Source organism: Castanea sativa, chromosome 8 (assembly GCF_040712315.1).
Source record: "Castanea sativa cultivar Marrone di Chiusa Pesio chromosome 8, ASM4071231v1".
Lineage (NCBI taxonomy): Eukaryota > Viridiplantae > Streptophyta > Magnoliopsida > Fagales > Fagaceae > Castanea > Castanea sativa.
In genome coordinates, this window is record NC_134020.1 from 50,242,704 (window position 1) to 50,257,509 (window position 14,806).

General features: G+C 31.3%; 1 protein-coding gene across 1 annotated transcript; it reads left to right on the forward strand.

The window, feature by feature from the left end:
• The first annotated feature begins 5,373 nt into the window (after positions 1 to 5,373).
• On the forward strand, positions 5,374 to 13,047 carry LOC142607521 (beta-glucosidase 12-like). Its single transcript, XM_075779059.1, has 14 exons — positions 5,374 to 5,529; positions 5,939 to 6,023; positions 7,697 to 7,755; positions 8,365 to 8,440; positions 8,604 to 8,681; positions 8,770 to 8,857; positions 9,267 to 9,522; positions 9,600 to 9,605; positions 9,853 to 9,968; positions 11,681 to 11,898; positions 12,004 to 12,035; positions 12,356 to 12,458; positions 12,572 to 12,680; positions 12,833 to 13,047. The coding sequence occupies exons 1-14, from the start codon at positions 5,374 to 5,376 to the stop codon at positions 12,999 to 13,001; spliced, it is 1,551 nt and encodes a 516-aa protein (XP_075635174.1). The 3' UTR covers positions 13,002 to 13,047.
• The last annotated feature ends 1,759 nt before the right edge of the window (positions 13,048 to 14,806 follow it).

Consider the following 14,806-nt stretch of genomic DNA (forward strand, 5'->3'; position numbering starts at 1 on the left):
TGTCGTGACCCTGCAACTTCCTGCATGCTTCACACGTGTGGCATTTTGGGGAGTTGACAGTCGTGAGTCATTCGTGAAATCCAGTCATGAGAATCCTTTAAATGCACACACACTTAAATTTCTTCACACTCTCTCACACACAACCCTTACATTAAGAGGACGTTTGGATACAGCTTAATTAGCTGCGTCCACGTTTTTTTTTTTTTTTTTTCAACGCGTGTTTGTTACTGTTCATTGGCCATGAACAGTGATTTTAGGCCAATGAACAGTAACTTTTGGAACGAACAGTGTTTTTTACCCTTTAAAAATTATTTTGCTACAATGTTTTTAGTTTTCAGTTTTCAGTTTTCAGCAATAAGTTCTATCCAAACAGACCCTAATACCACATAAATACAAGGTATCTAATTGTTGAAATTACAAGCAAATTTGGTTGAATAAATTCAACCTTACAATATTAGCCTTGGAATTTATTCTAGATAAATTATACTTGAAAAAGATCAAATCTGTTTGTTAAAAAACGGATCAGCCCTTGAACTAGTTTGGTTTTTCATTTTCTTTGCAATGCATGCGGGCTTGGTATTAACTAAACTCTTATTTCAATCGTGTCTAAACTACAAGATTAGCCTAAAGGAAACCCAACTTGTTGATAAGCCCATAACCAATAATGTTGAAAGACAATTAAAATTTGGCGAAAATGGGCAAATGCCCATTTTGCGCAAAAAAAAAAAGGGCAAGTGCCCCATTTTCCAAACTAATTAAGAAAATGCTCATTTTTTAAAACTCGATTTTCTCAAAATCGAGTTTAAAAAAAAAAATTTCTGGAGCCCTATAGCAACGTTTTAAAGAGGCTTTAGTGACATTTTAAGGACCTATAGTGGCGTTTTGTAACTCGAGCTCCATGAACTCGAGTTCCATGCAAGTTTTTTTTTTTTTTTTACCTATAACTCAATTTCATGAAGCTCGAGTTCCAAAACGCCGTGATAGGCTCCTTAAAACATCGCCATAAGGCTTAGCTCGATTTTGAGAAAATCGAGTTTCAAAATAAGGGCATTTCCTTAATTAGTTTGTAAAATGTGGCATAATGCTTTTTTTTTTTTTTTGCGCGAAAAGGGCATTTGCCCATTTTGGCCCTAAAAATTCTATTGCTTTTTCAACTCTTAGGACTCTCTTTAAAATTTGTTCAATGGAGCCTAATGATCACAGAGTGTCTTGAGACTCTCTCCCTCAAAGATTTTCCTTTTCAAAATTGGAGAGCTTCCCCTCACTAACAGCATTCATTTTTTTTTTTTTGCCTTTTTTTTTAATTTTCCTTATTTTTTAAACACTAAAATCAAATATTATACAAAAGAGCGAAAAAATAATTTGTGGTTAAGCTTTAAAATAAAATATTGTCAGTTTAAATATATAAAAAAAAGTGGGATTTATTTTGACAAGAAATAAAATGAGAATTTTTATATATTTTAAAATTAATAATTTGATAAAATAGAGGTCACAAATGATTGAAGACATGAGTAAAAGAAAAATTAAAAGTTAACACAAAAAGTGAGAGAGAGATTTGAGAGTTTATGTGCATCGTTCAATTAGTTCATTATTGGGGGGACGCACACGCAAAATGATATGCATCATAATTAGGGAACGAAATAGGGTGCCTACACTAATCTTTCTTTTATGAATTCAAGCGTTTGGAGCTATTATTTCAATTTTCTTATGTAACTCATACGTATTTATAACAAGACCAAACATTTTTTTTTCCTACTTTGTTGTGGTAGCTGAGCGCAATGGGATCCTCATAAGTCTAGAGGTGTGTATGACATCCATAATATTGATGCGTGTCTCAGAATGGGTACAAAAGTTTGATGCAAGTTTTTTCTTTTTCTATGTTTTTATTTTTTGTTGCCCGTCTTTAATGGTATTTTAATCTTCACACAACTTAAAGATTGAAAAAAATACATACACACACACAGAAATGGATTCAAGTTACACCAAGATGTAACTTTAAACAATATTACACAACCTAATAATTTGTTACTTAATTTATATTTTGAAAATCCAACCGTTAAATTACATGTTTTATATGTTCTTAACATGTATGCTAAATTTTATAACTTTTAGGTTACCTAGTTAAAAAAAAAAAAGAAAATAAAAAGAAAAAGAAAATAAAAATAAAAAAGGGAAAAAAATTAAAGAAAAAGAAAATGGAAAAAATGGATGGAGTATTTTAAAAAGCTTGTAGCGAGCATTTATTATAATTGGTAGAATTTATTATTGACACATGGCAAAAAAAACTGATATGTATAAATAATTATCTGCCGCATAACGTACGTTATCTTTTCAACTTTATATGAGCTACAGTGGACCAATTATTGCATGATAGATTGGATCTCATTACACTGTTGAAGCAGAATTTGGTCTTAATTAGCTTAGGCCAAAATGAAAGTGCAGGCTGATCAACACAGATCTAATTTGTCTTTTGCAGTTGGTGATTGGGTTTACCTCAAACTCCATCCTTATAAGCAACATTGAGTCAAAGGTTTTACTAAGCTCTCTCCTTGATTCTATGGTCCATTTAAGATACTCCAAAAGATTGGAGCTGTGGCATATAAATTGGACCTTCTTGCTGCTTGTCTACTCCACCCTGTATTTCATATTTCTTACTTGAGGTGGAAGGTGGGGATGACAATGTTGTGCCTTTACTTACACTTCCCCCTGTTGATTCTGCTGGTGTCCATCTAGATGCAGTTACAATTTTGTAGCACAAATCCAAGCAACTTCAAAATAAGTGCATTACTGAGGTACTAGTGCAATGGTAAGGCTAGTCTGTGGACAATATTGGTATTCCGAGAGTACCCAATAATTACCCATAAACGTATAAATGTGATAGTTAGTTTGGTATTTAGTTTAGATGCTGACAAGGTACTTGGGGATGAGAAGGATAGTTAGTTACTTGTAACAGAATTTGTACAGTACTTCCTATAAGAAAGCAGTACAAGGGTATGGAAATAGTTAATACAAATACTCTCTCTCTCTCCCTCTCTCTCTCTCTCTCAATAACTACTTCTACCTATAAGAATTTGTGGATAGTTATCATATATATATATATATAAAACAATTTCATCATTTCTTCACAACCTCTTTCGAGGCAGTATGATGTAGAAGAGAAAACAAAAATATCTGAGATGCGTATTATTTATTTTTATAGTTTACATGAATTTTTAAATGTCATGTATCTCATGTTTTAAAAGGAAAAGTAGCTAAAAGAATTTTTTTTTATTTTTAAATTCCATAAAATGTGAAAGCGATTGAATTAGAAAAAAAAAAAAAAAATTTCAATCCAACTTAAGAAATGATGAATACTATTATTGCTCATTAATAAATATTAAATTCTAATTTTGATTTTAGGTATATAGTATACATAAGGGAAGCCTTTTAAGTACACCACAATTAATAACAGTCGTATAATGATTTTAATTTGATTAGAAAAATCCGTACAAATTTTGAAAATAAATAAAATCCTATTCTAAAGACTAAAGATTAAAGAGTTCCAAAAATTATAAAAGTAACATGAAAAATCTGCCAAGGACCATGTTCAACATCCTACCTTACGTCATGCATATATGCGACATATATAGAAAGTTATTTTAAATCTTAAAGGGTGTTTTTTTTTTTTTTTTTGACTCCAATCTTAAAGTTAAAACAACTATATTCCACCCTAAGGAAATATACATATTTTTGTATGCTTGGAAGTTCGAAAGCATCATTTTCTTTTGCCTAATTAGATGTTGGCAAACCAAAATAGCAGTAGTACTTCACAAATTTTAAGTTTTTGTTTTTTAAACACTTCTTGGATATTCTTTTAACAAACTCCATTTTCTTTAAAATGACTTTTTCCGGCTGGTTCAAATTGGCTTTATGTCTATCCAAGTGGAATTAGAGACTTCTTGCTATACACAAAGAGAAATTATCACAAACCTCTAATTTATATTATAGAGAATGTCACTTTTCCTTTTTACTTTTCAAGTATGATTGCATAAAGTCATTATAATAATTAAAAAAATACAAAATTTGAAAGGAATAGTAATTTGGTGTCCATTTGAATCTCTAAATATCTGATACTATATTATAGGAATTGATGATTTCAATGATGCCTCCTTGTCACTTGAGGAAGCCCTTGAGGACTATCATAGAATTGATTATTACTCTCGCCATCTTCACTATCTTCATAGTGCTATCAAGTAAGTAATTAAGAACCTTCTAAAAAAATTAAGTAATTAACAAGATCTCTCTCTCTCTCTCTCAGATTCATATTGTTTTATTAATACCAATCACAATATGCCATATTAATGATTGTGAAAAAATGAAAATTGATGTCGCTCAAGTCTAATTGATCCATTTTTTGTGCAAGGATGATGTTATTGCGAAAGGATTCTTTGCGTTTTTGTTCTTGGACAAGTTTGAGTGGGATGTAGGTTAGACTGTTCAGTTCAGCATCAATGATATAGATTACAAAAATGAGTTGAAAAGACATCTCAAACTCTATGACCATTGGTTTAAGAATTTCTTTAAGAAATAGCCATGACAAAGTGTTGATGAACTCATGTTGAATTATCTAATAGCATCGAACCATCCCCAAACTACAAACTTTTAGATCATTTATTGTCTATTTTATAATTTATGTTCTCTTAATAATGTTTGTATTCAATAAAATAAAAAATATAATATTGTCACGCTCTAAGAAATCAAATAATATTTCTTAAATTATATTTTATATATATCACATGCATGAGAAGGCTCTCCGACTTATTTTGGCAATCTCACCCGACAATTTTAAGATCTCGTCGCTTGTTGTCAAACTATCCTCATTACTGTAAGCATCATGTACTTGAATGAAGACAATAGATGAGTGGATGATAATTTGTACTTACCTTTTAATCCCATTCTTATCTTAATAGCGATGAAGAGAGAAATAATTATAAAAATTGATATTTTAATCAAGTAAAGTTTAAAATAGATAATTTGATTTGGTTGTTTTACAAATGTGGTTAAAATAAAATAGACAAAAAAAAAAAAAAGAAGAAGAAGACGCTTTTATGTTAAAATATATCAATTTTTTCTGAAGCTGATGTAAATGGTCAAAGTTTATAACATGAAGGATATCTATAATTCTACGTGGTACATAGAATGCCAAACAATCAGTTGAAGGACAGCTATGATGACTAACATATTGCTTGTCCTTTTTCTTGTTTTTTTTTTTTTTAATCTTTCATCTCTATTTTTATCTTTTCAAATAGATAAGATAATGTAGTGCTTCTCTATAAAATAAAAATAAAAACGGACAGATTCTACCTAGTGCTGCACAAAAATCCCAAAATCAATATGGCATTTCAAGGCTTTCCAGGCTTAGGCCTCCTAGTTCTTCTTGGCTTATTGACTAATGTCATTGCTGTTTCATCAAGCCACGACATTGCTTCATTCAATCGCACCAGTTTTCCCAAAGGCTTTATTTTTGGGACAGCATCATCGTCTTATCAGGTAACTAGGCCACAATTCTCTCTATGTTAATTTGTGTCATAGTTTTTTTTTTTTTCAAATGTCTAGGGGATGTCAAGCATATGTCAATATTATTATGTGCACGTGTGTTATTTCAAATTTCTAGTATGAACACTACAAAAAACGGGGTCTATAGCCGCGTTTCAAAAACGCGGCTATAGACACTGAAAACGCGGCTATAGACCTGAAGCCGCGTTTTCTATGGCCGCGTTTACAACCCCGGCCTAAGCGGCGCAGCAACAGACCCTGGGGGTCTATAGCCGCGTTTTTAAAAACGCGGCTACAGACCAGACCTGAAGCCGCGTTTTTTAACCATGGCTATAGGCTTCAGGTCTATAGGTCAGGTATAGCCGCTTTTTTTTAAAAACGCGGCTAAAAAACGCGGCTATAGTGCGCGTTTTTTGTAGTGGAAGGAGCAGCAAAAGAAGATGGTAGAGGACCAAGTATATGGGACACTTACACTCATGAACATCCAGGTCACTTTTTCTTTCTTTCTCCAACAATATGAAACCTGAAAGTATGAATTCCCTATGAAATAGTATGCATTATTAAGATGAAATTTAATTCTGGAAAATTTTATTTCAAGGCCTCTCAATTTCGTTCATTTCATGATTAATTTTTTTTTTTTTTAGATTTATTAATGTTTAGAATGGTACCTTATTAAGCTATGAACATAATATTTTCACAACGATTTCACTATAAAACTTAGGTGGTTAGCTAATAATGGTTGATGATAAAGTATTGTAAGTGGTGGACCGAAATGAGAACTAGTAATAACTTCTTTGTAAAATTGTTGTGTGCATGTACTTGTAGCCTCTAAGCTTGAGCTAGTAACTGATTACTCAAGTCTCTTCTCTTCCTAATTTACCAGAGACCCTTTATTGAAGCACCAATAAAACACCACCAATGAAGATTGGATTTGAATGTGGCTTTTTCACTTTTTCATCTCCTTTCTCTCACTCACAAGGTCTATGTTTATGGGTGAGGAATGTGTTCACAATATCTTAATCAATACAATGTAGGAGATGGAAAAAAGAGGTTGGATTGGTCTTTCTCAAAGCAAAATGGCTCTTTCTCTTCATACACTATGATAGGCTTCTCTTGGATTTCTCTTATATAAATTCTAGGGTTTGTGACACCCTTATATGAAGCCCTTGCCACGCCTCACAGCTATGTGTGTGTGTGCTGGCAAATGTGCATTGGACAAGTGTGTTCTAGAATGCAAAGTACAAAGATCATGCAGCTTGTGACCTTATCGCCCCCTAAGGCTGCGTAGGGGTCGCGAGATGCACATTTGCATCCTGATCCAAACCACATGTCATGTGGAGCTCACAAGCCACCTAGGTCGCCTCTAGATCGCGAGGTCTCTAGTTGAAGTAGCTTTCCAAAGTTGAGGGACATGCTCAAGTACATTTACCCCAAATTACATCAAAACCCTGGAAAAATATATAAAACATAAAATGCAATACCAACAACTTTTGTCACTGAATAAAGCCAACAATAAAATACGTCTCACAAATCAACTAAATTCAATGAACGTACAACTGTTGCAAATTAAATCATTAATTTGTAATGGATGCAATACTACAACAAACGATGCCTAGAGTAACGAAATTTATCATCACTATATGTACTATATCGTCTCCTAGGACATACCAAACCAGGTTGTCAAATGTCTTGGTGATGAAAATATTCATCACCAAATTGTTTAATAATTTTAAAAAGATAATATCAAGATAATATAAAATTAAGTTATTTAGATTTTGCTCCATTATTAGTAAGTTAAAAAAATTTCAAGATAATATTTACAATATTTATTTAAATATTGATGGCCCAACAATATTTACAACATTTATTTATTTTAACTAGATCTATGAGACCATGATGGGTACTTATCCTGGATTGATTTTTAAAAAAGGAAAAAAAAAAGAAAAAAAAAAAGAAAGAAAGAAAGAACAACAACGACGACGTAAAAAGTAAAACTTCACATTTCTATCTTTTGGTATTTATTTTTCTTCATTTTCCCCACTTTGCCTTCGTTTCCTTCAAAACTAGTACCATTTTACTTATGGCTCTAATTACTAGTTCTTAAATGGAAAAAAAAAAAACTGTTCTCTAAATGCTGTATTAACTTACAATGAAATTGCAGATTGGATAAGGGATGGAAGTAACGGAGATGTTGCTAACGATCAATATCATCTATACAAGGTATATATGCTGTTTCGCGTGAAAACTGTATGCATTTAGATTAGTCTTTTGCTGTTTCGTGTGAATTGGTTATTTTTGTTTCTTTATTTTAGTGAAATGAAATATATATTTGTAGTTACATAACTGTAGACAACCATGAGCATAATAATGAGTCTAAATTGAATTCTAAATTAGTTTGTATTGAGGTAGATTTGACAAATCTTTCTACAATCCCTCTTTTAGAAGAAAACTTTCAAAAATTTTGAAAAAAGATTGAGAGCCATTGTGAAAAGTAAAATGAAAATTATAGTTGTTAATAATTGTTTTTTTTTTTTTTTGGTCGTAATATTCATACCTTTCTAGGTTATATTTTAAAATATATTCTTTAACACTTGCCCCGACTTGAAATCCTGGCTTCACTAATAAATTATATTATATATATGTTAGATCCTAATTAGCTTTCATTTTTGTGTCTTGACTTTTCTACATTTTTAGGGCCAAATTATATTTGCCAAATGCTTTTTTCTAATTATTGAGCATATCTAACCAAATATAAGATAATCACAATATAAGAAATTTTCATTTCAAAATTTTCTAACAATTTGTATATGTTGTGATTATACATTGCAGAAAGATGTTCGTATCATGAAAAAGATGAATTTAGATGCATACGGGTTCTCAATCTCATGGTCTCGATTACTGCCAAGTAAGATTATCCTTTTCATAATCTCATAAAAAGTTAGATTCATACAATGAAAAGGACATAAAAATGGGTACCATCAAATACACATCTTAGGTTGGAGTGGATTGAATATTGTCTTGTGACTACATTATGTTCCTAACAATTTCATTTTTTGGACTAATTTCAGAAGGAAAACTAAGTGGCGGAGTGAATCGGGAAGGAATCGAGTATTACAACAAGCTCATCAATAGGCTTTTGGGCAAAGGTCAAGAATTAATATTAAATTTCCAAAATGTCATCAACTTCTTTAACTTTTTATAATGCACTCTTTATTTTTCTATTACTGAATGCAGGTATAAAGCCCTTTGTAACAATGTTCCATTGGGATCTTCCCCAAGCCTTAGAAGATGAGTATGGTGGTTTCCTAAGTCCACAAATTGTGTAAGTGAATGATTGACCAAAAAATTACCCCCCCAAAAAAAAGAATAATTCACCAAATAATCCAACTTCTCCATTCAATTATAGACGTTTTACATATATTAACCACATAATATGTAATTAAGATTTTAAACGACTCCAATTTTAAAATTAAAAATGAAAATAAAGATTGCGGACATCGATATTAAGTGATAATCTACCATTTGTGTCAAAAAATTAAAGTTTTAAATTTATCCATTATTTTGACATTTCATATATGGATTTCAAATCTCCCTAATAAATGGGGTCCAATTCATCGCTGGTGCCTAATATATGACATTTTATGTATGATTTCAAGCTCAATACTATGATAAAATGAGTAAGTCACTATTTGTTTCAAAATGTTATTCTAACATATGCATCTAATATTCAGTGATGATTTTCGGGACTATGCGGAACTTCTCTTCAAGGAATTTGGCGATCGGGTAAAGCATTGGATCACACTAAATGAGCCATGGAGCTATAGCTATGGTGGTTATGCAATAAAAGCGTTAGCGCCAGGTCGATGCTCTGCTTGGCAAAATCTAAATTGCACTGGTGGGGATTCAGGGATAGAGCCATATTTGGTGTCACACCATGAGCTGCTTTCTCATGCAGCCGCTGTTGAATTGTACAAGAAAAAATATCAGGTTCGACTTACAAAACTTTAACATATTAAAACCGATTTTTTTCAAGTTATACTAAATGGTACTAAATGTATGTCAAGAGCTTTGTAGTTCAACTTATATCTTCTGATGTCTCAGTTGGAGACATTTTAGATTTAAATCATCCTCTTTATTCTAAATATATCAAATTTATAAAAAAAAAATTTTAAATAACTCCTAAATGTACACGGTTGGTTAAACAAATGAATAGCAATTTCTGAGACTGATTTGAACAATTGTAACGAAGTTTAACTTAGATAAATATACAAAATCTCATGCATAATCTTTGAGTGTAAAAAAATGTTCACCATGCAGGCAGCACAGAAAGGAGTGATAGGGATAACGATTGTGAGTCACTGGTTTGTGCCATTCTCTAATGCAAAGAGAGACCAGAAGGCTGCGGAACGTGCTGTGGATTTCATGTTGGGATGGTAAGTTATGCTTTATGCCTTTATGGTTATTTTTTTACATTTTCTAATTTAACACTTGGCATTTGAAGTACGTGATTAGTGTGTACAATTTGTTAATCCTACCCAAATCACAAAATTTCTCTACCCAAATGAAGGCAAAATCAGAAGTAGATCTCCCAATGATTAATTATATATTGAAGTCAGGGGCAAGATCCGAAAATTGTGCTTGGGGATTGGTAGCACCAATGTATATGTTTTTTTTTTTTTTTTATTTAAGGATAAAATCTTGAATTTTTTAAAATACTAGAGCACTTACCTCAGTAGAACTAAAAATTTTAGTACTTAACACTTTAAAATTTTAAAGAGCTATCATCAGGAGCGGACGTCATAGGTTGAAACTTTCAAAAACCACACAATTTTACAACACACCTGTATCAATTCTCTTATTTTTCCATCATCCAAACACTATTCATTTTTTTATTAATTTCTTTTCTCACTTTCTTTCTCTTCCTCCCCACAACCCCCCCCCCTCCCCACAAATGTAATAAAATAATATTTTTTTTATTCTTTCTTGTTACAGTGAACTGCTAGTCTTGGCTAGCAATTCACTGTAGCAAGTTGCCAAAAAAATTGGCATTGGGCATTTTTTTGGGAGTTTAAAGTGTTAGAAATAGCTTTATAGCTTTTTAACATCTCTATGGCTGATTAATCGTTATTCATAATTATAGTGAATATAAAATTTATCAAAATAATTACGTCTACAAAACAATCCTAAAATGAAACTTATATCTTTTTAAATTCTAATAAATGTACAAAATTTATCTAACTTGATATAGATAACTTTTTTTTATTAAATAGCTCTTTGGACTTTGGAGAGATTCTTAGTGGTCAAATAATTCTTTTTCAGTGCCTAAGTACTAAAACGTTTAATTTTAACAAAGAGTAAATATAAGATTATAATTTTTTTTATTGTCAGAAATAGGAAATTTTATTTCATTTTTTTCACTAATTTTTTTTTTTTTTAGATGAATTATTTTAGCATAAATATACGAGCCAGCATCGAGAACTTTCACAATAAAATGCATCTATCTACGCGAGAAAAAAGACAAGGATGGATCCAAATAAAGTTTGCTCTCGGTGTCAAAGTCATATAATAATGGGTCATACAACTAAAATACTCATACACGTCACTCTATAAAGTATATACCCATTTGGACTAAAACTTTATCGAATTAAGTTTAAAGTATAAACCCATTTGGACAAAAAATCTATAAACCCAAGAAATCTGCTTTGAGAACCTTCCCTAGCTTGTCTAAAGTTTTTGATCATTTAAATGTCCTAGATTTTCTTTTATTTTCTTGTTTCTCTTTTCCTTTTCCTAAATTTCCTTTTATTTTCTTGTTTCTCTTTTCCTTTTCCTAAATTTCCTTTTATTTTCTTGTTTCTCTTTTTAGGATTTTTGAGCTTAATTTGATGGACTACACCCTAAAAAAAGTTATTTTTCCCCTTGTTTTTTATTATTCTTTTAGCAAATGAGCAATCACCCAAATGCATCCAAACGCACAATATTTCTTTTAATTTTCTTGTTTGGCCATCAAGATGAAGTTGCTGCTTTCCAATCGAATCACACCACCTTTTTGGTTTCTTTCTTTAGAATTTGTTCAACTTAAGTATGTACAAATTTAATAAATTAACGATATGCGTAAATTTTAAAATTTTCATTGTTATTGCAGGTTTTTGAACCCATTGATAAATGGTGACTATCCGCCAAGCATGAGATCTCTCGTTAAAGATCGATTACCCAAGTTCACCAAAGAGCAATCCAAACTGGTAAAAGGATCGTTTGATTTTATAGGATTGAACTACTATACTGCTAATTATGCAGCTTATGCCCCTCAACCAACTGGTGATAGAGCAAGTTTCACGACAGATTCTAGTGCTAATCTTACTAGTGCGTACAAATTCAACACCCAAAGCCATGCATATGAATATGAGTTTCTTATGTATCTAATATGGTAATAATAACATGACCATTTTCTTTTTCTTGTTTTTGCAGCTTCACGGAATGGGATCCCCATCGGTCCACCGGTATGTACTAGCTAGCAAAATACATATCAACATTTTTGTTCTAGTAGTTGAGGAAAAAACCAAACAACATTTTTGTTTCAGTATATTGATGGTACTCAATGGCCTAGCCTTCTAGCTAGGAATTTCATAAAGAATATAGTAAAGCTACAATCAAATATATAGAAAAAAAAAATTCTCAAATTGACATGGTAATAAATATGATTAATGTCATATCATTGACATAGTGAATATCTTTATTTTTTTTTTATAACTTTTATCTTGCAATTAAAGATAAACACATTCTGTTTTACCATTATGTTAATATCCGTAAAAAATCACAGGCTGCTTCAAGTTGGCTCTCTGTTTATCCTAGAGGATTTCAAGACCTTTTGCTCTATATAAAGAGGAAGTACCACAATCCACTAATTTACATCACTGAGAATGGTGATTTCCTCTAACTTCTTTTTTCTTTTATTATCCCATAAATTCATGAAAATTGGACATTGGTAGTTATTAGATTTCCATTTGAGGCTAAATTCCCCCAACTAAATTTGTAGGAATTGATGAGTTCAATAATGCCACCTTGTCGCTCAAGGAAGCCCTTGTTGACCCCCAAAGAATTGACTATTACCATAAACATCTTTTGTATCTTCATAGGGCTATCAAGTAAGTGCAGTAGCTCACTCTCTCTCTCTCTCTCTCTCTCTCTCTCACACACACACACACACACACACACACACACACACACACACACACACACACACACACACAATTATAGAATTCTAACTGGATTTCACTTCTCTCTTTGGTATATATAGGGATGGTGCAAATGTTACGGGATACTTTGCATGGTCATTGTTGGACAATTTTGAGTGGTCATCAGGTTACACTGTTCGATTCGGAATCAACTTTGTAGACTACAAAAATGGGAATAAAAGATACCCTAAACATTCTGCCCGTTGGTTCAAGAATTTCCTCAAGAAGTAGACAAGAACTATGCTCAAATTATGAACTATCTATTAGCACTGGACAGTCTCCAAACAATAAACTGAAAGATTTTTTCTTCTCCATTTTTATGCTCTTTAAATTATGTAACCTGTATGGAGTACAAGACTTTAATCTAGAAATGCTTGTTAAATAATATATAATTTTATGAGTTTTAAACAAAAGATTTTTTTTGAAATTTTTATCTTGCATTAATGACCGACTAATGTGTAGTCTCGTGCATATGTACATGTACAATTAAAAATAATCTTAATTATATTGTTCAAATTATACATGGTATTAGCTTACACTTTTTTTAAACCATACATTTCTAAAATATGAAATGGTTTCTCATATTGTGTGTGTGTGTCTATATATATATATATATATATGATTTAGAATTTAATTGATTTTAAACTTTTCGATTTTTGTACTCAATAATTCACTTGCCACAAAAATTAAAAACTTAGACGGACATGTGACGGAAATTTGGTCTCCAATTAAAATCCAATTTAGAATCTAATTGGATTTGGACTCTTCGATTTTTATACTCAATAATTCACCTCGCACAAAAATATAAATTAAATGGAACACGTGGCATAAAATTGAGAATCTAATTAAAATCTAATTAGATTTTCTCTGAGCTTTGGCTGCATATATATATATATATATATATATATATATATATATATATATATATATATATATATATAAAGTTTACAAAAATAAAACAATCCAAAGTAGTAAATGGGTCATTTGTTTTTCTAGGGCTAAACTACAATACTGCTAATTAGACAGTTTATTCTGATCACTCCAGTGCTAAAAATGCATGCTACATATCAGATTCACAAGCTAATTGTGTACAACCACCACGTGACAACACTCCTCCGGAAGGGATTTTTGACAAAAAGGAAGTTATGTTTGAGAGTTTTAATATGAAATCGTGGGTTTTGAAAAGTGAAGGAGTCATCACTTATTTATTATTATTTTAAAGGGAAAACAAAACAAGAAATAAAAACCTTTCTTTATTTGATTGAGTCAATGGATAAGAAAAATGGTTTACATCCACCAAGGACAAATTCGAAGGTCAAATTAGCTGTGAGAAGGTGTGAGACACCCACGCATGCCCGGTATGTCTACTAATCTCTACTAGCAAGTAAGGGATATTTTGGTATTCAATTAATTAATCAATGGACACAATATTATTAACTGAATTCATTACATCAATTCAGATAAATGGTAAACTTTAAGATATGGTGGCCTAAAGCTAAATTATGTGACAAAATAAGCAATAATAATAAAATTAGCATGTTAATGATATAAACAAGGTAATAACAATGGAATTAATAACAAGATCAAGCAACTGAAATAACAATTATATTATATGAACCAACTCTAAACTTAACTCTTATTTTCAATTTTTATTTGGGCATAGAAAATTTAAATTTATTTTCGCCTTGGAATTTATTCTAGAGAAAAAATACTTTAAAAGAGATCAAACTAGCTTGTTAAAAAATGGATTAACCCACGAACTAGTTTGGTTTTTCATTTTCTTTGCAATGCACGTGCTCTTTTGTTTTACCTAAACTCTTACTACTACGGGTGTGCAAAACAGACCGAGGAGCCAAACAAACTGACTGAAACTGACCAAACTGTTGCGAAAATTTTGGTTCGGTTTCAGTTTCATTTTTTTAAAATCGAAATTTTCGGTTTTGGTTTTGGTGCTGGATTTTTCACCCCGAAACTGATCCAAACCAACCGATATATATATATATATTTATTTATTTATATATTTATTTATTTATTTA

What these genes read in the sequence shown, in the direction of transcription:
- LOC142607521 (XM_075779059.1), top strand. Translation starts at nt 5,374, where the DNA reads ATGGCATTTCAAGGCTTTCCAGGCTTAGGCCTCCTAGTTCTTCTTGGC. An exon ending in GGATCCCCATCGGTCCACCG is followed by an intron (nt 12,036 to 12,355) that starts GTATGTACTAGC and finishes AAAAAATCACAG; the next exon opens with GCTGCTTCAAGTTGGCTCTC. An exon ending in TATCTTCATAGGGCTATCAA is followed by an intron (nt 12,681 to 12,832) that starts GTAAGTGCAGTA and finishes TGGTATATATAG; the next exon opens with GGATGGTGCAAATGTTACGG.